Source organism: Chelonia mydas, chromosome 6, assembly GCF_015237465.2.
Source record: "Chelonia mydas isolate rCheMyd1 chromosome 6, rCheMyd1.pri.v2, whole genome shotgun sequence".
Lineage (NCBI taxonomy): Eukaryota > Metazoa > Chordata > Testudines > Cheloniidae > Chelonia > Chelonia mydas.
The window spans coordinates 76852941-76877578 of NC_051246.2; the positions used below are offsets into that span (position 1 = coordinate 76852941).

At 42.4% G+C, this 24638-nt stretch overlaps 1 protein-coding gene across 6 annotated transcripts in view; it reads left to right on the forward strand.

Annotated features, from left to right (window-relative positions):
* Positions 1-24638, forward strand: part of FMN1 (formin 1) — a 430195-nt gene that overhangs the window by 287000 nt on the left and 118557 nt on the right. For all 6 annotated transcript variants that reach the window (XM_043548088.1, XM_043548089.1, XM_007069366.4 and 3 more), the window contains 2 exons: positions 16912-16973; positions 19271-19359. In XM_043548088.1, coding sequence (XP_043404023.1) covers positions 16912-16973; positions 19271-19359 — 151 coding nt within the window. The remainder of the gene's footprint in view (positions 1-16911; positions 16974-19270; positions 19360-24638) is intronic.

Consider the following 24638-nt stretch of genomic DNA (forward strand, 5'->3'; position numbering starts at 1 on the left):
CTGTTTGCCCTAGATGATGAAATCCCTGCATCTTCTGGTGCATTTGGTTCTAAAAAGACTCTGGTCCTCTGCTTTGGACTTGCCACATTCAGGTCATGTTCCTGAGTGCTCCCCTGTGACATTCTCAGTTTGCTGGTTCTGGTGGCTCTGCCGTTTGAACAAGGATCTGACTTCTCAGTGCTGGAAGATTCAGATGATGCACATGGTCGACCGTTCCCATACCTACAGCAAAAATATCCAAAGGCTCTGCTGGCACAGTGGCAATATTCTCCCTTCCCTCAAACCAGGAGCCATTGGTACCCAGCTCCCTGGGGACCACCACAGCAACTGCAAGATCCACCTGGTTGGCCATACTGGTGGCGTTGGCCCCAGTATCTGCCTTCAGCACCTTTTGGATCTGCTCAAAAGGAGTCCCCCACCTCATCACTCTGGCCTTCATTGGGTAGACATTTGGAACCAGAGTTGGAGGATGCACCAATCAGCCTGACTCCAGTGGTACTGCCAGATCTGGAGCGGCTCCCCTCCTCGTCTCCGGATGTGACAGTGTCCTCAACTCCTTCCTCCCCGCATAGATGACTACCATCAGTTCCAGGAGTTGTTAAAGAGGGTGGTTGAGACCCTCCACATTCCACTGGAGGAGGTGCAGGACAGCTAGCATCAGTTACTGGACATTCTGCGTGCATCAGTATCGGAACAAAGTGGTGCTACCAATCAATTATGCCATTCTCCAACTGGCCTGCACCATCTGGCATACCTGGCAACCTGTGCACCCACCCCGAAGGAGGCAGAAAATATGTACTCTGTACCAGCAAAGGAGTCTGAGTTTCTATTTTCTCACCCCTCGCCCAATTCCCTGGTTATTCAAGCTGGCACTGAGTGGGCCAGACAGCAGCGCCCACATTCCACTCCGATTCACGAGGGTAAGAGACTGCACCTTCTGGGTTGTAAGGTCTTTTCATCATCCAGCCTTCAGTTCCACATCTCTAATTACTTGGTGATACTGGCAAGGTATAAACTTTTTTGAATTATAGCCACTTAACGGAATTTGCAGACAAGTTTCCCCAGCAGGACCGTTCCTATTTCCAGGCTATTTTAGAAGCAGGCAAATTGGTTGCCGGAACGATGCTTCAGGCCATGGTAGATTTGGCAGACGCATCTTTGTGCACTATGGCCACAGGGATTGTCATGAGGAGAGAATCTTGGTTACATTCCTCTGGTTTCCCAAGGGAGGTACAGAACACAACTGAGGAACCCCCTTTCATTGAATATCACTTCTTCAACCAGAAGACTGACATTCTCTATACTCACTCAAAGACTCTAGAGCCAACCTGTGATCTCTGGGCATTTATACACCAGCACCCAAGTGCAAATTCTATCGGCCACCTACTGCACATTGACACAGAGCTCGTCAGTTTTTCCACCAGTGGTCTCATGAGCCTCCTCACAAGCATCAAAACACTCAATGGCCCCATATGCCTGGCCCATCAGCACAGTCCTTGACTCCACACACTCAATCTTCACATAAGCTATGTTTCTGAGTGCATCTAGAGAGCCATCAACCAAATTGCAACCCATTGTTCTTGCACCCCACTCCATTCAGGGGTCATCTAGTGCTCTTTCTACCAGCCTGGAGCATGATAACAATGGACGAGTGGGTCCTGGGTGTTATTTAACATGGCTATGTGATTGAGTTCACAGCACTACCTCATCCACATCCCCCATCCTGATCCTGCCTCCAGGACCACACTCTGAACAGTATCCTTGCCCTGGAGGTAGACTACCTCCTACGTAGAGGGCCAATAGAGCCGGTGCCCACAGCCTTTCAAGACACAGGGTTCTATTCCACCTACTTCCTGCGACCCAAGAAAAAGAGAGGATGGAGACTAATCCTAGATCTTTGTCATCTCAACCGCTTCATATACAAACCAAAGTTCCATATGGTCACAGTCGTGGCTAGCATACTGTCCTTGCTAGAAAAAGGAATGTGGTTTATGGCTCTTGATATGCAAGACTCTTACTGTCACATAGATATCCATTTGACCCACAGACGATTTCTGAGGTTTACTGTGGTCCCTTGGCACTTCCAATACAGGGTTCTACCGTTCAGATTCACCGCTGCTCCCTGGGTCTTCACCGAGGTTTTTTCTATAGTGGCAGCTTACCTCTGGCATCAAGATGTTCTCATCTTCCCTTATCTCAATGACTAGCTGCTGGCAGTGCAATCTAGACACAAAGTTCAAGCATTGACTTCCCTGCTGCTTCTACTCCTCTCCTCCCTGGGGGCGAGTGTAAACATCGAAAAATCAATGTTGGACCCCACACAGTCTCTGGAGTTCATCGGAGTGTACATCAACGCGGTCGCTGCGTATGTCTATCTACCACAGGACTGGTTCCTGGCCCTGCTAGAACTGATTGCTTCGGTGACTTCCAGTCCTTCTGTTCCAGACTGAACTTGCCTTTCCCCTCGTGGCCATGTGGTGGCATGCACATATGTCACTGCCTTCACTCATCTTTGCTTCTGCTGTCTACAACTGTGGTTACAGAAAGCCCATTCTCTGATGCTTCACTCCATGGACACCCAAATAACTGCCCCACCCCAGGGTTCTTTCCTTGCTTTGGTAATGGATGGACCCAGATCAAGTTTGCACCTGATTGCCTTTCCTTCCATCCTGCCCAAGCATGATGATCATTATGGACGAATCACTTAACAGATGGGGTGCCCACATATGCGAACACATGATGGAAGGGATTTGGACCATTTGGGAATCCAGGATGCATATCAACATCCTAGAATTTAGGACAGTATGAAGAGCATGTCACGCATTTCTCCTGTTCATCCACTCCCACCGTATTCTCATCATGTTGGACAACATCACTATAATTTACTACACAAATGAACAAGAGGGAATAAGGTCGCTGTTGCTTTGTGTGGAAGCAGTTTGCCTCTGGAAATGGTGCATCGCACACAGTATCCTGTTGTCAGAGGCTTATCTCCTGGGAACTCAGCAGATGCTCTGAGCAGGAATTTTGTGGCCGACCACAAATGGAAACTACACAACTCTGTGGTCAAGGATATTTTTCACTGTTGTTGGGGTGTCTCTGGTCAGGGATCTCTTTGCCTCCCACACCAACATCAAATGCATCCAGTATGGTTCCAAGGGCAGGCTCAAAGCTCACTCCCAAGGTGACACACTAGTCATTGGCTATAGAATTTCTAAGTTGGACCAGATCAATTGTGCCTTCCCCCCCTAACTTTACTGCCTTGCATCCTTCACAAGGTTCAGTGAGACAGAGTGATGATCATTTTGATCGTCTCATTTTGGTCTTGCCAGTTCTGGTTTCCTCCTTTTCTCCGCATGCCGAAGCATCCTTCTCTCCCACTAGACATTCCTGGAACTGCTCATGCTAAACAATGGCAGGACAACAGACATCCTGATCCGCAGATGCGTCATCTGAGAGTCTGGTTTTTGGAGGGGCATCTTTGGTAGCATGGGAATGCTCATCAGCAGTGTGTGACATCCTCTTGAGGAGTAGGAGGGACTCCTCGAGGTGCTCACACCAAGCCAAATGGAAACACTTTGCCTCCTGGGCTCAACAGAAACAGCAACAGGTCTTGCTCCTGGGGCCACAGACATTCTTCTCTTGTAATATCTCCTATCCCGTTCTCAGCTCCATCAAGATGCCTGTAGCAGCCATTAGTGCTTTCCACCATTATGTGCAGGGGCACTCAGTTTTCACTCACCCATTGACTGTGCAATTCTGGAAGAGCCTCATGTGGATGTATTCTCCCGTTCAAGCCATCACTCTCCATTGGGACCTCAACCTTGTTCTCATGGCATTGATGAACCACAGGCCTCGTGCTCCCGTTCCCTTCTTTCCATGAAGGTGGATTTTCTGATAGCTATTACCCCCGCGAGAAGGGTGGGCAAATTGGGGACGATTATGGCAGACTCCCCTTTTACTACATTCCATAAGGACAAAGTTTCCTTACGTTTTGCATCCCAAGTTTCTGCCGAAAGTGGTTTCCTGCTTGCACCTCACCAACACATACACTTACCTGCCTTCTTTCCAAAGCCGCATGCCTCAGAGAAGGAACGTCACCTCCCACAATGTCCTTAGGGTCCTGGCCTTTTACCTGCAGAGGATGAAGCCATTCAGGAAGTCTCCTAAATCATTTGTTGCTATAGCAGAAAGGATTATGGGGCAGGCCATCTCCACTCAAGGAACTTCTAAGTGGGTTTCAGGTGCATTGCACTCTGTTATCAATTATCGGGACTGTCTTCACCCCTTGGGGTACTAGCCCATTTCACAAGAGTAAAGCTTCAGCTATGGCTGCACTTCATGACATGCCACTCATGGACATAGGTAAGGAGGTCACGTGGAGTTTGGTACACACTTTCTCTTCCCATTATGCGCTGGTGCAAGACTGTGTGACAGATGCCTCGTTTGGTGCGGTGGTCCTCTGTTCCATGGTTCCACAATCTTCCTCTCACCCTCCTTCTAATTAGATACGGCTTGTCAATGAATACATTGCTCAAAGAAGAGGAAGAGTTTACTTGTAACTGGAGGTTCTTTGAGATGCGTGGTCCCTATCTGTATTCCAATCCCTCCCTCCTTCCCCTCTGCGGTGGACCTGATTGATTTCTGGTGGAGGGCGCAGCCAGTCCGCCCCACCCTTTATTGCCTCAGTCAAAACCATGAGGCAGAACAAGGGTGCATGTGCGGACCAATGGACACCACTACACTAAAAGCACTGGCTCTGGGTGCATGGCCCACGTGCATAATCCTCAGTGGAATACAGAGTAACCTCCTCTTTATGAGTCCAGAGACTTCAGAATGGAGGCCATAGTAAATTATCACCCATGACACATGTATCATATTGCGTAACTGATTTTTTAATGAAGGAAAAAATAATTATTTTAAAAGGTTTATATAGTTTATATTTACCACCACCACATCTTCTGCAGTAAATTCTGAATGGAGATGCAGACCCCTTAGGAAATCTTAGACATAGGCTGCAGACCCCAGGTTGAAAATCTCAGATTTAAACAATCAAACATACAAAACTGAGCTAAGCCTCATCCATGATATCCCAGCCTTCCTGGGTTACCCTGTCTCAACAACAACAATACACTTAGACCCCATGAGTCCATAGCACTGAATGTCCGTGGCCACATCGCACAGCTTTATTGCAGGTGTCTAAAAGTTTCACTGGGTTACTACTGATCTAGTGCAGCCAGGTTAATCGTGGATGGCTGCATGGTCACCACTAGTGTGTGGCCAGGCACTGTCCCCTCCTGACTTCAACTCTGATCTTCAAGACTGAGAGTGAATGGGCTTCATCTTTGAGGTGAGTTGTATGACCAAAAGGTGCCAACTGGGAGTGACCGATGAGTTTTTTTTCAGGAACAGAAAGGAGAATTATTGGCCTGTAACTGCTGCACTAAGTGCACTGGCCTTTACCTTTATAAAGTGGAATGATGATCCCTTTCCTCCACTCCATTGGTACCTTCCCTGTGGTTCAAGCCTGGACAAAAATTTGGAATAATGCTACACTTATTGGCACTCTGGTGCATCTGAGAAGTTCGGGTGTTATGCTGTTGGGTCCAGCAGTACTCTCTCTTCTCAGTTTCTTTATGGCAGAGTGGACCTCTTCCAATGTAGAGGTTTCAGAGTCAGGGATTTCATCTATTAACTTGTCCAGATCTGAGCATGGAGTTGTTCAGGATAGTTAAGTACGGTCTTATAATATTCTTTCCATCTTTGTAGGACTTCTTCTTGGGTTGAACATGTGTTATCATCAGCCTTATTTATTGGCATAAACCCTGCACAAAGTCCAGTTTTGGATCAAAGTGATTGAATAACTGTGCAGATCATAATTTATTAGATCTTATTCCTTCTTCTACCTCTTTTGCCAAGTTCTCAAAATAAACTTCATGATCCACTTTTACTCGTGCCCAAAAAATACCCCATTGTCATGCCACTGTCTGGCCTCAGATTTCTTTTGCAAAATTTGAAATGTCTGATCAGTTTAGTCAAGGGTGTTGCACGTAGAATTCCAGTTTTGGAATGGCATCTATGGCTTCTTAGATGGCCGTGCTTATGATTGTCCAAGCTGATTCTGCATCATCTTGGAGAGTGCCAAGTGCATCAAATTTGTTGCACACTGTGACAGAGTACTTATTAGCAAGTGCTGAATATTCACAGATGCATTATGCCTTATGTTTCATAACAGGTGCACTCCTGTTGAAATCAGAGGGTAATTGCCATTTTAGCATAAAGAGATGATGGTCAGTATTTGTTGGGACTTCTGAACCTCTGTGTACACCCGATATGACCTTACTGCTTTATGATCCAATATATGGTTCAGCTCCTTCCTCATCCAATCATTGTTGGAGATCCAGGTTTCCTGATGAATATCTAAGCACCTGAACCAACTTCCAATGATGGTAATATTATGAGACACATAAAAAGAGAGAAATCTCAGATTTATTTATTCTTCCAGAGCAAAATGGGCCAAGAATAGTCTCAAAGCCATTTCTGGAACAACTTGGTTTAGGGTTTATATCTCCAAGTATAATAAGGTCATTGTGCAGTGAAGCAGATCAAGCCATTGCTTCTTGCTACTAATATAATTTATCTTTATTAGCATCTGTAGCTACAACAATGGAGAGCTGTGCATGGCACCACATCAACCTGGCATATAGCAGTCGATCAGAAATAGGGTACCACACTGAATGATTTATTAAATGGTGGAAAGAGGATGAGTGCCATTCAATTTATGTAGCTAGTTCCTCCAGAATACAGGAGACCTGCATCCTCACAGAATGATGACCATGTTTCACAAGTCGTTGCCTTGGTTATACAATTGCAATGTTGTACCTTTTCAACTCTTGGACTAACAAAACCTGGTACCTGACATCATTTAGGGTTTGTACATTCCTGGTGGCAAATCTGGTGGATTTTTCTCAAATCATTTGTGGATGCCATAGTCATTATGGAGTTCAGCCTAAAGTGTGGACCATGTTTTATTGGATGTTCCTTGATTCCATCTGTCGCCTGGGGACAGGGGAGATGTAGCATGGTGATTTTGTTTAGGGTCACCAGCCCTCTTCCTAGAATCTCTTCCATATGAGCAGGTGGTTCTGAGGTTATAGATCAGCCACCTTTACCACTGTTTGGGAAACATTTTCCCTTCTTTTCTGGATCTGCCATTGGCCTTCACTGGGAACTCTGAGCCAGGGCCCTGATTGGATGCTACTGGCTGGAGTCAGCCAGAACTGAGATTCGTGTTGGCAGAGTTGACCACACCCAGAAATAGCAAGGCAAATACTGCTTCCCCATCAGCTATCATAAAGGTATGGGCCTATTGATACCTGAACAAATTATCCCCAAATAAATTCTGTGGCTCTTCTAGTATTACTACAGAATGAAGAACTGCCACATGGATACAGACACTTGCAAAATTAATGAGAAGATAAGAGCAGTTACTAGAAAACTTAAATGCTGCTTAAAATGCTGTGGGTTTTTTACCTCCAAGGGATCCCCTCTAAATCTGATTTAAGTCAAGTAACTGGCATGCAGTTCAGATAGCTTAGCAGAGGGAACACATGATTGACCATATCTGGCACACAGATGTTTCGGTTTGCATTTGATAACTAGCCAGCAAACAAGCAGATGCCACATTGTAGAAGGGAATCTTCCACAGATGTTTCTCAGAGAGAGTGAAGTTCGCCCTCTGTAGATAAATAGCCATTCTCACTCCTTCTCAGAGTACATGCTAGACAGTGGGCAACCCAAATACAGAACAATAATTTTGGCAAGAGCTAATGTATATGTAGACTAGTTAGCACAAAAATAATCTTTCTGTGATGTAAAGGAACACTGAGTTTGCATAGCTAGGACTGTCCTATTTAAAACTAATTTGCCGGGGGGGGGGAAGCCTATCTGTTATGTTCTAGAGAACACAGAATTTGTGCCTTAACAGATTTTGCTGCTGAATCTGGTACTGATGATGACAGTCCTGCTGCTACTTAGATCATTAATAATGGTCACCCACAAAATTTCCATCTCTTGAGCATCATGAACACATAGCATGGAAAATCTATCATTTGCACTGTGCCATGCAGAATCTAAACTTATATTTACATAAGTCATGCCCACGTGGTGTGGCACTCTGTCCCCCTTCAGTGGTGGCTAGGCCATATAGAGGTTGATGAGCCTGCTACAGCCCTAGCTAAGAGACCTGGGTCTTCTAGTTGAGGTAGTACAGGCTCATGCATTAAGATCCAGAGCTCCCAGGTCAATACTCACCACAGACAGCCCATCAAGGGGAGTCAACATTACATTTAAAAAAACAAATATTTCTAGTAGTAAAAGGCTATCATCAAGTGACTCAGAGGCTTGGTATAAAACTTTGAGGCCCCCCTTTTCTGGTCCTTTCATAGCCTTGTGAAAGGGAGAGAGGAATAGTTCTTTCTAAACCTTAAAGTACATTTGGGTTCAGTTCAAGGGATGTGCCAACATATAGCTTAGCTCTTATTTCTCTGAACCTGCTGCACAGTTGTGAAAATAATCTTCTGCCCAGATAAGTACACTTCTGTATTTGTTTTTTTCCAGTGACAGCTCAACTAAAGCAATAGAGCAGGGGTAGGAAACCTGTTGCTCAGGGCTACCTGTGTGGTTCAGTTGTTAAATATTACAGCTTTCTTCATAACCGGATGGATTCAGTTCGGTTGCTAATTGTGTATATGTATGTGAGGCATCCTTGCCCCTCAGCGTCTTATAACCCCACTTCCCCACTTAAGGAACTCCCAACACAAGTACTCAGCAATAGCAGTGTAATATGAAGCAAATAGCAATACTTCTCTGCTGTGATGTAGTCATTCCTCATCTCTGCTAGCCTTCAACGAATTGTTGAGATCCTTGCTTATAATTAATTGGCACAGATATTCAGATCACTTTGGCATTCTGTGTATAAATCTTAATACTTGATCAGAATAATATTTGTCTATTGTATAGGCAATGTAAGACTTAAGGTGTGCTTGTTTATTCTCTCCCCCACTCCTTTTTTTTCCCCTTGCCTTTTTTTCAAACATCTCTCACTTTTTCTTTTGGAAATGAAGTTTTAAATTTTTTAAATAAATGGGATGGATGGGTCACAATTAATAAAGTGGTACTGCCCAAGTTAGTAATGCCCCTGCTCTTGAAAAGATACTCATATTTACTAACTAGCTAGATTAGATGTGCATACAGCCGGGGGAGAAATTTCATTATCAATGGCGAGAATTAGATAGGATTGAGTATTTTCTCTACAAAATCTAGGTCATTTCTCCCTGGTCTCGTCTCTTACCAGTAGACCATATTTTCTCAGATTGGTTGCTAACATGGCCTTTGCTGTTCCTCATGAGTAAGGTTTGTTCTTTTGAGGGCTAATACAAATTGTGATAATGGGCAAAGCAGCAATACAAGTGGCTGGAATGTCACTCTGACTCAAATTCCTCTGTACAATGTTTGATGGTGGGATCAGCTAGAGATATGTATGAATAACTTTTCTGTCCTGCAATTTTGTATTTGTTATACTAGGAATTCATACATGTAGAATGGGGACCTAGGATAGTGTCGTGGAGATATAAAACAGCTCTGGAGTGTGAAGCATGCACACCCAGAGAGACTGGATGGAAAATATTTAGACTATTTTCAGAGTAGCAGCCGTGTTAGTCTGTATTCGCAAAAGAAAAGGAGTACTTGTGGCACCTTAGGGACTAACCAATTTATTTGAGCACAAGCTTTTGTGAGCTATAGCTCACTTCATCGGATGCGACTCACCAGAGCTGGGATTGTACCTTCTTTTCTGTTTGGAAAATGCCCAGGAGATACTAAAGAAAAATGTGTGATAATATACCTGTATCTATATGTTAGTTCAGCTTTCTTTAGTTTAACTGAGATGGTATAAGAAAATTTTACAATGAATTGTAAGGAAATATGTGCCCAAGTATAACTTATTGATGGGACATATGCTTCTGCTTCATAAAAGAAATGTCAGTGTTTTAAAAGAAATAAAAATAGATGGTGTTGCAGTTGGTCCATTGTATGATGCTGAATTGAAGGGAAATCTATTCACATTGGACCTAGAAATTACTATATAAGGAAAATGCCCTTTTTATTAGTTTGATTTTCAGCGAGTAAATTTTCACTAACAATAAACGCAGTCTTATACTATCCTTCAACAAAAAAACTTTGAAAACAGACTCCAACGAGAGACTGCTGAATTGGAATTAATTTGAAAATTGGATACAATTAACTTAGGCTTGAATAGAGACTGGGAATGGTTGATTCATTATAAAAAGTAACCTATTTCTCCTTGTTTATTCCTTCCTCCCCCCACTGTTCCTCAGACGTTCTTGTTAAACCCTGGATTTGTGCTGGAAATGGCCCACCTTGATTAGCATACACATTGTAAGGAGAGTGATCACTTTGGATAAGCTATTACCAGCAGGAGAGTGGGGTCGGGGGAGAGAAAACCTTTTGTAGTGATAAACACCCATTTTTTCATGGTCTGTGTGTATAAAAACAAACATCTTCTGTATTTTCCACAGTATGCATCCGATGAAGTGAGCTGTAGCTCACGAAAGCTCATGCTCAAATAAATTGGTTAGTCTCTAAGATGCCACAAGTACTCCTAGTCTTATACTAGTTATACAACAAAAATCCTATCTGTTGTATCATTGGTTGATCTTGGATACGGCTGTATATTCTGTAAAATGGCCAGCAAAGAAGGCAGACAATCAGCATAGTCAAAGGTATCTCCCTCCTCTGCAGCATGTGATGTATGCCTGGCTTCCACCCACCTGGACATCAAGAATACCATTCTTTCCACCAGGCCACAATGTATCCCATATTGTAAGGAAACATAGTGCCAAGAAAAAACACCACCAGAAACATTGCAATTTACAGTGCTGAAATTATACTGGATTAAATAACTAGAAGTATTTGAGCAATAGAGTAAAATTAACTAATTGATAGTGTAATCTCTCTAATGATCACATGTAATATTATATTTTTGTATGTCCTACCTAATCACATCCCTAGGTTCCTTAGATTTATACTATGTCTTCCTCCTTTGCTGAAGAGCCATGGGGAAAAGGGATATGCACAGTCCTGGATGCCGGCAGATTATGGCATGAAAGCATTATGTTAAAGCTGTTTCAAATTATAAAGCATGTAGGAAAATAAAATCTATTAATAGGATTCACTGGTGATGGTGGGTATGGGGGTGTGTGAGAGAGGTTGATAGTATTTGTTATTCCCCTCAACTATTTGTGTATAGGTTCTCTGTATACTCACTTTTCTTCCAAATGGTGGTGGGGAAATGGCCAAGATTAGCCAAAGTAAATAATCCAGAAAATTGTACCCTTGCCTGTAGACAAAGCCTGTTGACATAGCCTGTAGACATTGTGCACTACTTTTGGAGCAAGTCCCTTGAAATCTGAGATCAGTCAGAGTTCCTGAGGTCCTTCCTAAATCTTAGCAAACAGCACCACTGCTAAATATCCAGAGATGAAAGATTATATTGTGTATGGTTTTTTTTAATAAATACTTCCATAGCAGCTTTCATTTGTGGTCCAGAAAACACTTTACAAACACTAATCTAGTAAACTTCATAACACCTCTGCACAGTAGTTAATTATTACTCCATTTTACAGATGGGAAAATTGAGACACAAAAGGATAAAGTGATTTGCCCAATACCATAGAACCCAAAATTCCTAACTTTCATTCCCTATCATATTAGATGGGGTTTTTCTTATTGTGATTTGGAAGTGCTGTGTGAGTACTTCATTCCTTCATTGTGTACAGCATGAATGTGATTGCATTACTATCTGTGTAAAATAGAGATAGATACATACACATCTCAGAAGTTGAGAAACAATTTCCTTTAAAAGTTATTTCTTTTGTTCAGGATAATTTACAACATATGTTTTTGTGAATCTGCCTAGGGCATCAAGCCTGATGTGGTTAGGTTAACTTTAGTGCCAGAGTCTTTCACTCATGACTTCATGCAGCAGTTGAGCTTTCCTAAAGTTCTAAACCCACATTATGTCTGTGGTGCTTCTTTGCATTATAACTCCTTTTAACATTTTTACATGACAGAAAGTCAGATGTTGGAGGAAGCCTTCAGAGGAATTTAGGATATCAGCTCAATTTGTCTGAGATAAACAGGAGGAGTTTGGATGTGTTAAGCAGTTTTGCCAAGAGGAGATTTGTCCTTAACAATCATAACAACATTTTGGTTGACTGGATCTGTGACATCTTCATTTAAATTTTCCAAAGATGGACTTCATTTTCCCCCTGGAACCAAACCTCAGTTACTAGTAATGCAATGTGTAAAATAGTTGAGTCTACTGCGGTCCAAACAAATTTAACTTTGAAAGAGTTGTTTTTAAAAATAATCTATTTCTGTTTGCTTATTAAAATGCAGTTTTTAAAATGATTTTTTCACATTTCTGTTAAACATAGTTTAGTTGTTGCACTAACTGATTTGCTGATGATGCTGAATGTGTGTAAATTCTGGCAGCAGATCCTTTTATAACCAAATACCACTTAAAATGAATGGAATAGTACCAGTTACGTCCCACCTTAAGACTGTTGGAAATACATAATATGCCTTTCAGCAATGGTGGTAACAGGAAAGAAATATCTCTTTAGTACTAAATCTTTAAGATCTACAGTTGTCTGAGTTTCTATATACAGCAAATGGCATGCTTTAAATGTTCAGGTTTTCCTCTGTGTACATTTTTGCAGTAACAAAGTATAGAGATTAAAAGAATAGATCAAATCCCTAAAATGTGCTGTGGAGAATCTGTTTTTTTACGGCTAGATTGATTAAAAAAAAAAAGTAACTCTGTTAAAACCTTGGGTAAAAGTTTATATTTCTTGCAGCAGCCTCTGCATGTGAAATGTAGTTGGCAAGTATTTTTATGTGTGCCTGTTAGTTTGAATGCACGATGCTGATCTGTTTTTTGTCCTCCCTGACGGTTATTATATCCTAATGGGTGCAACACTGCACTAATGATCCTTGTATATATAAATTCTTCTTGTTGTGTGCAGACACCATAGGGCCACATAAAAATGTTTGCCTCAATTTCCCTGCAAAAAAAGAGCTCAGAAACCAGACTTGGCCAAGTAACAGATTTTTAAAGGTAGAGGAACCCAATAAAATTACCAGCTTTTCACAGCGTGAGTCTACTTCCTTTTGACATATTGTGAGGTGTAGGTGAAATATTCTAACTGAACTGACAGTGTAAGGAGGACAGCTAACTAGAAAGCAAGATAAAAGTAAAAACCACCAATGATGATTGATATTGCAGTAGCTATTAATTGTTTTGGAACCTCTTTTGTAGATTTCTGACACTTCACCTTTATAACTTACTCCTATGCAAGTCTTGGTGTAATGAGATTTAATGTAGTAAAGTACCACAGTCAAATTTACTGTATCAGGGAGTAATTTTTAATACTGTCGTTTCTTGAGACACGAGTCACAAAATGTTTTTTAAGAGGATTAAGGAGCTTTAGCTTCATCTAGCTTTGAAGAAAAAAGTAAAAATCATCACAGAATGCTTCTTTCATATAGTTCAATGAATGTTGTTAAAATGGCACCAATTCAAATGAGGTTATGAAACATATTGTGAGTTTATTGCACACACTTGAAGTATGGTATATAAAGCTCAGGGTTCAGATACTGTGCAACTGGGAACTTGGGGATCATTGCCATCACTCCAGAATTTGAGATGCGGGGGATAAGAAACCAAGCAAATTGTTATGATTGTACATTTTTCCATTTTTGTACAGTGCTTCCAACATGAAGGATGCTAACGTTGTTGAGAGTGGGTGAAGAAAAGACATAGGGCTAGATTATTAAAGGTATTTAGGCACCTACAGATGCAGAAAGATGACTAGAAGTATTTTCAAAAGCACATGGATGCCCAACTGCCACTTTTGAAAATCCCACAAGAGATCTACATGATTCTTTAGGTGCCTGAATATATTTAAAAATCTGGCCCTTAGGCCCCAATTCAGTTGATAGCAGGTGAGCTCAGCTGTCTGCCTGTGCCTTAGCAATAACTGCAGTAAGTCAAAAAGCAGTATCTCTGTGCTGTTTAATACAAGTAATCAGTTGTTCAAAAGATAAATTAACTCATGCTCATCTTCCTTTGTATTTTAAGCTTAATATTGATTATTATTGATTCAGTTTTAGGTCTGTTTACATATCAGAATATGTTGGAATATTTTATTTTTTCCCGTTATCATTTTAAGGCTCAATGATTGGTTTAATCCTCTCAGTTTATTTTAATGTGACTGGTTATTGTACTCTTCTGTATTTAGCAATAGTTATATTTGGGTATTTAGCATAAAAATGAAAAATGTCTGTAATGTTGGAGCCTTTTCTGTCCAGTAAACCATCCTCCATTTGGAGATATAAGCACTAATATAACAACAATCCTGATTTTTGAGTTATCATTCTTGTACTTTCTGTAATTTAAACGGCCAGTTATAATTATATTTCTGTACATTTAAGATCTTTCTCATTAATTACTACTTTTCTCATCCATAGAAGTAGTAAAAATTGTTGTACATTGCTTCATTGCAAATCCATTTACCAGTTTGAACTAAACAACTGTACGTACTGTAGAAGCTGATGGAAAGACATACCGGTGAAATCTATTAAAATAATAATAAAAATCTTCCCTTTTTAAATACATTTTTCAATAGCCCAAGATTGGATGGGAGAGGAATGAAACTGAGAGGGGAAAATTTAAGCTAAAAATCAGAAAAATGTCTTGATAATGAGATATATTAGGCTGTAGAAATGGTCTTTGAAGAGAAGTCCCAGTCTCTTGGGACCTTTTGAAATTGGACTGGATAGTACATTAGAAAACGTCTTATATAGAACAAGCTTCATTTGGCAAGTAGATGATCTAATAAATTCCATCTCTAACTATGTTTATTTGAATATAAAGTAATTAGCTTAGCTGTTTAGTTTTTTTGTATTTATCTAAACATTTTAGTTCTAAAAATGGGACAAATATAGAAGTATTCTACCTTTCTCCCTACCACTTTCCTTCCCCTCTAGCCAAGATGTAATGTCAACAACAGATGGAATCATAATTGACAGACAAAATTTTAAAGCCTTCTAAATGTCACTGATCGTTTTAATAAAATTAATTAGCCTGCCACAGAGAAAATTTACTAGCCTGCTGGTTAATTTCACAATGTAAAATCGTGGGGTAGGAGGGAGTGGGGGAGAAACCTTATTACTTTTGAATAATTATTTAAAGATGTGTGCCTTGCCTAATTCAAACATCATCGATGGCGAATGCAACAACAGCTTTTTATATCTTTTAAAATTGCAAGTGATCACATCTCAATATATAAGTGAGGAAATCAAATACAGTTGAAATTTAAAGGTATCGATCGGGTACCAACTAATGATAATTCACTGGTCACATAGAAAACTACTGAAACCTAAGTTTTGATGGTGATGCTATTAATATTCCTATTACTATTCAATGTAAGCAAATAATGTAGATTCAGGATACAAAGTGACTTGAAATTATATGCCTAAATTAATTTAATGTTCTGAATCTTGATAAAAACACATTTTGTTTTCAGAAGAAATGAGATCTTTAGTCAGTTCTGTGACGTTACATAAAAAATCTTATTGGCAGGGAATATTCGCTTCACAGTGTACCTGATATACCTGTAGTCTGATTTAGTTTTGAAAAACATGACTAATGTAGTGCCTAAATTAAATTGCAGTGAGACACGCAGATGATAGAATTAAATACCATGAAGTTCAGATCTTCAGTAGGAACTAGTTTAGCCTTTTTCCTTTTTTTTTTTTTTTTTTTTTTTTTTTTTAAATTCCACTGGGCAAATGAAGTGAACAGTAATCTGCTGAATAGAGAAGTTCATATATCTCTATTAGAGCTGACTGGAAATTTCCCCACAGAACAGGTTTCCAATGAAAAATGCTGCTTTGACAAAATCAAAACATTCTGTAGGAACATGTCAGTTCTGTCAATGTTTGAGAGAAACCTGCCTGGCTTCCTGCCAGCTCACCTGCTCACCTCTCCAAGCTTCCCAGCTCTTCAGCAGCTCACCTATCAGGCTGCTGGGGATCCAGCAATTCCAGGCTCCATGCCAGCCTAGCCTACCAGGGCTTCTAGCCTCTTGACTCCTTGACATCCTGGCTGTTAAGAAGCCAGAGAATCCAGGTTCCCCAGCTGGCCAGCTCCTTGGAGTGCCAGGCAGCCAACTGGCCACTTCCTTGGTTCCTTGTTGTCTAGCTCCCCAAGCAACCCAGGATGCTGGGTGGCCAGCTGGTCAGCTCCCTGGGTTCTTAGGCTCCCAAGCAGCCTGTCCCAAATTGGGAAAAAGTCAAAACATTAATTTTTCAAGTGAGCTACATTTTTAAAAAGTCCATTTCTGGAGAACAGTAATGAATTTTTTCAGCTTTCTCCTGGAGCAGCTCCCATCCCAGGCTAGGTCCCCAGGCTGCCTGACTCCCTGGGCAGCCAGTTCCCCGGCTGCCTAGGTGCCCAACTCCATGGCCAACCTATAGAGCCACCTGCATTGGGAGTCAGGTAGCCCCAGGAGCAAGCTGAAAAAATTCATTACAGTTCTCTGAAACTTAATGTTTTGAAAATTCAACTCCTGTGACATATTTAGAATTTTTTATTTTCTCCCAATCTGGGACAAAAAAAATTCAAAAACTTCAAAAAATTTTGCTGGAGTTCAATTCTGTTTTCTGTCCAGTTGTGTTACCTAGATATGCAAGATATGTTACCTAGAAAACAGGTTAACCCAATATGTTTTTTTAGTGTGTAATTTTTTATTTTATCCTTTACAGCTACACTAAATGTGGATGACTCCATAGTCGACCTGGAAACACTGGAAGCACTGTATGAGAATGTAAGTATGACAGGAAAACATGTGAAAGAGCACAATGTTCATAGTTTCAGATTTTTACCAAGTGCAAACACACACAAAAAATAAAAATACAATTTTATTTTGTGACCGTATTATACAAGAGAGAGTATATAAAAATTGATTTTTCTTAGGGAATGTAAGAGTATTAGTGGATATCATCAAAATGTAGTTAGCCAACACAATGCATGTATTTTGCCAGATCAAGTCTCCCAGTGGGAATATAAACCAATCCAATCCAATTGGAGCTGGATTAAGATTAAATAAATTGCAACAAAAGACATTGCATGACCTGTCATCTTCTCCCCCACAAAATATTGGCCTCCCACCACAAAGAGGCTCCTCCTCACTGTCTATATCTTCTCTGACTCCTATCATACCTTGGGCAGACTTTTCCTTCTCCCCTCCCCCCGTTTCACTTGTCTTTAAGTCATAGCCTGGGAGGGTGTCCCCTTTCCAGATCTTCCCCCCCTCAAACTTTAAGACTACTTTTAAGCCATAATATGTGATTTGCTTTGTCTTGCCTGACCAAGCCAACTATTCTACAACACAGTGCAGTGTGCAATAGCTTTCTATTTGGTAACCAGGAAGCTCTAGAGGGAGTTGAGTTATGAGGCAGAGTAACTGGCAGAGGAAGGGGAAGCAAAGCATCTACAGGACCCTGCCAGGAGATATCTTTGACCTTGAAGTGTTTAAGCTCTGGGAAGGAATATTCCCAATCTCACTGTGGGGAAGGGGTTTTCTCTACTCTCTCTCTCTAATCTGTAAAATGGGAAGGTAAATTTGGAAACATGTTTAGGGGCTGATTGTGAAAACTGGAGTATAGGACAATTTGAAGGCCTTCTGTAATGTAAGATTTAGAACTGGTGCACAGAGGTATTAATCTGCTATGCAATAGAATAAATTTGATTTTGTATTGTGACCTTCGTAAAACAGTATCATAGAATGCTTCACAGAATTAAATAATACAGGTGCAAAATTCAACTACAAAATGAAAATAGAGAAATAGTTATGTGAATGTGGTGATGGGTTTATGGCAACTTTCTGTATTTATATCCTGCTGGCTATGAAAAGGGGGTCTATGTCATGAGAGCACTTGCCCCTACAGTGAGGGAAACAGCATTATAGGTGCAAACGCTGGCTAGGCTGTACTTAAAGGAGAAAATCCTCAGAAAAGTTCTTCAGTAGGATCCAGCCAAGATAAATATAATGACAAAGCAGAGAAAATAAGTCTTGAATCACATAGGTGAGAAACATTGAAAGATATCAACTGTTCTTCATAATTCAACTGTGTCTCCTGATCTGTATACTAAGTATCATTCCTGGGGGATGTTGGAAAAAGAGATTGTACAAAATATAAAAATGGTGACCATTTAAGAATGTTCTCATTTTAGCAGAGCCACAAAGTTCAGCTGCAGACCTCAATCTCCCCAAAGTTTGGGACTCTTTGGGTCTTGAGTAGTGGTTTGGGCCTACCTCTTATTTTCTGAATAATTTTTCATGTTCCTGTATGGTGTCTTACAAGTGTCACATAGGCAACTCAGTATAGAGTTACAACGAAAATGAAATACAAATTATACTGTGTTGAATTGTACTCTATTGAATGTAAGCAGAAAGAAAAAATGTTTATCAACATTACTTTTGAGAAAGGAGGGGAATGCCTATAGAAATAGTACAGAGTACCCTGTTCATCTTTAATATTACCCCACTTCTGCACTACAGAAACTTGTGTGCATGTGGGAATGTGGAAAAGCAGTGACTTTTGGTAAGGAAGTCTGAACAAATTTAATTATATTGAATCAAGTCCTTACCAAATTTGAAAAAAAAAAGCATTACTGGTAGAATAGGGGATAACTTAAGTAAAGCAGTAAGCCAACTTAAGTAAGTAAAACCAACTTAAGTAAAGCAGATGAAGGATTTGTTGAATAAGGCATGTTCTCAACTTTATCAAGAAACTTTATGAGACAAAAAAACCCTGCATAATTGTAAAATTATTACTGATATCAGGATGAGAATACATTTTACTGATCACATTTTTGTATCTTTTGACCTTGAGCAAAAGACAATGGCATGAGTTTAGCATATAGATCCACTTTCAGTCACACTAATATATATAGAATACATGAAGTGAGGCTCTGCATTTTCAGTAGCATGTGTGATATTGGGGAAAGTATGTAAAAAGAGAATGGGTGGGGTTTTTAGAGATCAGCAAATAAGAAGATGGGTTGATTGTATTTAAAAGGAAAGCTTCTTATTGCTAGTTTCTAATTATAATCACACAGAGAGCGCAAAAGGATGAACTGGAGAAAATAAAGCAGTATTATGAGACTTCAAAAGAAGAGGAACTGAAGCTCTTGGACAAACCAGAACAGTAAGATTTAAAAAAAAATATTCTTCCATTATGCAGAATTGCCATTGGCTAGGAAGCTGAGGGAGTGTAGGGACAGAAATCTGGCTGGTTAAGTCTTAAAAAATCCTTATTTCAAGAGATGGTGTGAAAAGTGATTATATTGTCCCTTTTTTGATGTACTGTGTATAACTTTGTATTGACTGGGACCACTACGACAGATGAAATATACTAATTTTGCTATGTGACCTTGAGCCAGTCACAATTTCTGTGCCTGCATGCTCTCATTTTTAAAATGCTTTATCTTCCTCTCCTAGGTATTGAGGCTGAATTAATATTTGTAAAGCAGTGACGTGCTTGGATGGAAAGGTGCCATAGAAGTTGCTGTTATAATAAACCCCAAAAGCAAAACTCAAATTGCACGAATTCCCAAATGGAATTATAATCCTATCGTTCAGAATGAACTTGTCTTTTATTAAAACAATATATTTGATCCCAAATTTATGCCGAGCACTAGTTTCTGCCCCCTCCGTGCTGCTCCTTTCTCTTTACTGCTCTCCTCCCCCTCCACTGGCCCCCATCACTCTCCTTACCACCTGTGTTCCCACACTGAGGCCCCACTTTTCTACTCTTCACTATGCTGCTGCTCAGTCACCTTTGGTATAAGAGAGAGTGGGAGGAAATATGTGGATGATGAAGGAGGAACAGAGGCAGCAGAGATGGCATCTGAGTGTGAGAGGGGGGACACAGAGGGGATATCTTTTTACGTAGTTTCCTTAAGGCTGGAGGTTGGTGTTGGAGGGCAGAAAGATTTTTCTCCTTTCCTACCATCAGAGCAAGCCAAGCAGCTGTTGCTAACATCTGCATATTGGGGAATAGGTTAATGTCTGAGGGTATGAATATCTCCCAAATATTAAAACCTCAGAATACGAATGTCCTTCAAATTTATATACAATCTTGTTCATCTATCCCTTGTCTTTGTGCTTTCATTGACCACACTCAGGTGAGCCTTGGCCTACAGCATGATACATTGTGACTATTTGATATTTCACAGAGTCTAAATCTTTGGCAACCTATTTGCTGTATCTCTGAGGGTATGTCTACACTACGAAATTAGGTCGAATTTATAGAAGTCGGTTTTGTAGAAAGCGTTTTTATACAGTTGATTGTGTGTGTCCCCACACAAATGCTCTAAGTGCATGTAGTTGGCGGAGTGTGTCCACCGTACCGAGGCAACCGTCGACTTCCGGAGCGTTGCACTGTGGGTGGCTATCCCACAGTTCACGCAGTCTCCGCCACCCATTTGAATTCTGGGTAGAAATCCCAGTGCCTCATGGGGCTAAAACATTGTCGCGGGTGGTTCTGGGTACATATCATCAGGCCCCCATTCCCTCCCTCCCTCCGTGAAAGCAAGGGCAAACAATCGTTTTGCGCCTTTTTTCTTGAGTTACCTGTGCAGACGCCATACCACGGCAAGCATGGAGCCCGCTCAGCTAACCGTCACCGTGTGTCTCCTGGGTGCTGGCAGACGTGGTACTGCATTGCTACACAGCAGCAGTTTATTGCCTTTTGGCAGCAGACAGTGCAGTATGACTGGTAGCCGTCATCAACGTAGTCCTGGGTGCTCTTTTAACCGGGTGCCTGGGCAAACATGGGAGTGACTCAGCCAGGTCATTTCCCTTGTTTCGTCTCATGGCGATTCAGTCCTATCGGCAGTGCACTGTCTTTTAATCTGCAGGGAACAGAAGATGATGGCCAGTAGTCATACTGCACCGTCTTCTGCTGAGCACCCAGGTGTTGACGATGGCTAGCAGTTGTACTGCACAGTCTGCTGCCATCAAGATGTATAAAGATAGATGAAGTGGCTCAAAACAAGAAATAGACCAGATTTGTTTTGTATTCATTTTCTCCTCCCTCCCTCCCTGTGTGAAATCAACGGCCTGCTAAACCCAGTTTTGAGTTCTATCCTTGAGGTTTTGAGTTCTATCCTTGAGGGGGCCATTCAGTTTCTCGCAAAGCCACCCCCTCTGTTGATTTTAATTCCCTGTAAGCCAACCCTGTAAGCCATGTCGTCAGTCGCCCCTCCCTCCGTCAGGGCAATGGCAGACAATTGTTCCACGCCTTTTTTCTGTGTAGACGCCATACCACGGCAAGCATGGAGCCCGCTCAGATCACTTTGGCAATTAGGAACACATTAAACACCACACGCATTATCCAGCAGTATATGCAGCACCAGAACCTGGCAAAGCGATATCAGGCGAGTAGGCAACGTCAGCGCGGTGACGTGAGTGATGAGGACATGGACACAGACTTCTCTCAAAGCACGGGCCCTGGCAATGTGGGCATCATGGTGCTAATGGGGCAGGTTCATGCGGTGGAATGCCGATTCTGGACTCGGGAAACAAGTACAGACTGGTGGGACCGCATAGTGTTGCAGGTCTGGGACGATTCCCAGTGGCTGCAAAACTTTCGCATGCGTAAGGGCACTTTCATGGAACTTTGTGACTTGCTTTCCCCTGCCCTGAGGCGCAAGAATACCAAGATGAGAGAAGCCCTCACAGTTGAGAAGCGAGTGGCAATAGCCCTGTGGAAGCTTGCAACGCCAGACAGCTACCGGTCAGTCGGGAATCAATTTAGAGTGGGCAAATCTACTGTGGGGGTTGCTGTGATGCAAGTAGCCAACACAATCAAAGATCTGCTGATATCAAGGGTAGTGACCCTGGGAAATGTGCAGGTCATAGTGGATGGCTTTGCCGCAATGGGATTCCCTAACTGTGGTGGGGCCATAGACGGAACCCATATCCCTGTCTTGGCACCGGAGCACCAAGCTGGAGAGTACATCAACCGCAAGGGGTTCTGCAAGCACTGGTGGATCACAAGAGACGTTTCACCAACATCAACGTGGCATGGCCGGGAAAGGTACATGACACTCACATCTTCAGGAACTCTGGTCTGTTTCAAAAGCTGCAGGAAGGGACTTTATTCCCAGACCAGAAAATAACCTTTGGGGATGTTGAAATGCCTGTAGTTATCCTTGGGGACCCAGCCTACCCCTTAATGCCATGGCTCATGAAGCCATACACAGGCAGCCTGAACAGTAGTCAGGAGCTGTTCAACTACAGGCTGAGCAAGTGCAGAATGATGGTAGAATGTGCATTTGGATGTTTAAAAGCGCGCTGGTGCAGTTTACTGACTCAGTTAGACCTCAGCAAAACCAGTATTCCCACTGTTATTACTGCTTGCTGTGCGCTCCACAATATCTGTGAGAGTAAAGGAGAGACATTTATGGTGGGGTGGGAGGTTGAGGCAAATCGCCTGGCTGCTGGTTACGCACAGCCAGACACCAGGGTGGTTAGAAGAGCACAGGAGGGTGCGGTGTGCATCAGAGAAGCTTTGAAAACCAGTTTCATGACTGGCCAGGCTACAGTGTGAAAGTTCTGTTTGTTTCTCCTTGATGAAACCCCCCCCGCCCCTTGGTTCACTCTACTTCCCTGAAAGCTAACCACCCTCCCTTGGATCACCAATTGCAGAGGCAATAAAGTCATTGTTGCTTCACATTCATGCATTCTTTATTCATTCATCACACAAATAGGGGGATAACTACTAAGGTAACCCAGGAGGGGTGGTGGAGGAGGGAAGCACCAGGAGGGGTGGTGGAGGAGGGAAGGACAAGGCCACACAGCACTTTAAAAGTTTAAAACTTTAAAACTTATTGAATGCCAGCCTTCTGTTGCTTGGGCAATCCTCTGGGGGTGGAATGGCTGGGTGGCTGGAGGCCCCCCCCACCGCGTTCTTGGGCATCTGGGTGAGGAGGCTATGGAACTTGGGGAGGAGGTTGGTTGGTTACACAGGGGCTGTAGCGGCGGTCTGTGCTCTTGCTGCCTTTCCTGCAGCTCAACCATACGCTGGAGCATATTGGTTTGATCCTCCAGCAGCCTCAGCATTGAATTCTGCCTCCTCTCATCATGCTGCCACCACCTTTGAGCTTCAGCCCTCTCTTCAGCCCGCCACTTACTCTCTTCAGCCCGCCACCTCTCCTCCTGGTTATTTTGTGCTTTTCTGCAGTCTGACGTTGTCTGCCTCCTCACATTCGTCTGTGCTCTGTCAGTGTGGGAGGACAGCATGAGCTCAGAGAACATTTCACCACGAGTGTGTTTTTTTCACCTTCTAATCTTCGCTAGACTCTGGGAAGGAGAAGATCCTGTGATCCTTGAAACACATGCAGCTGGTGGAGAAAAAAAAAGGGACAGTGGTATTTAAAAAGACACATTTTATAGAACAATGGGTACACTCTTTCGCGGTAAGCCTTGTTGTTAACATTACATACATAGCACATGTGCTTTCGTTCCAAGGTCGCATTTTGCCTCCCCACTCTGCGTGGCTAGCCCCTCCCCCCTCTCCGTGGCTAACAGTGGGGAACACTTCTGTTCAGCCACAGGCAAACAGCCCAGCAGGAACGGGCACCTCTGAATGTCCCCTTAAGAAAAGCACCCTATTTCAACCAGGTGACCATGAATGATACCACTCTCCTGAGGATAACACAGAGAGGTAAAGAACGGATGTTGTTTGAACGCCAGCAAACATACACTGCAATGCTTTGTTCTACAGTGATTCCCGAATATGTGCTACTGGCCTGGAGTGGTAAAGTGTCCTACCATGGTGGATGGAATAAGGCTGCCCTCCCCAGAAACCTTTTGCAAAGGCTTTGGGAGTATATCCAGGAGAGCCACGAATGCCAGGACAAATTAATCATTAAACATGCTTGCTTTTAAACCATGTATAGTGTTTTAAAAGGTACACTCACCAGAGGTCCCTTCTCCACCTGGCAGGTCCGGGAGGCAGCCTTGGGTGGGTTCGCGGGGTACTGGCTCCAGGTCCAGGGTGAGAAACTGTTCCTGGCTGTCGGGAAAACCGGTTTCTCCGCTTGCTTGCTGTGAGCTATCTACAGCCTCATCATCATCATCTTCCTCGTCCCCAAAACCTGCTTCCGTGTTGCCTCCATCTCCATTGAAGGAGTCAAACAACATGACTGGGGTACTGGTGGCTGAACCCCCTAAAATGGCATGCAGCTCATCATAGATGCTGCATGTTTGGGGCTCGGACCTGGAGCGGCCGTTTGCCTCTCTGGTTTTCTGGTAGGCTTGCCTCAGCTCCTTAAGTTTCACGCGGCACTGCTTCGAGTCTCTGTTATGGCCTCTGTCCTTCATGCCCTGGGAGATTTTGACAAATGTTTTGGCATTTTGAAAACTGGAATGGAGTTCTGATAGCACGGATTCCTCTCCCCATACAGTGATCAGATCCCA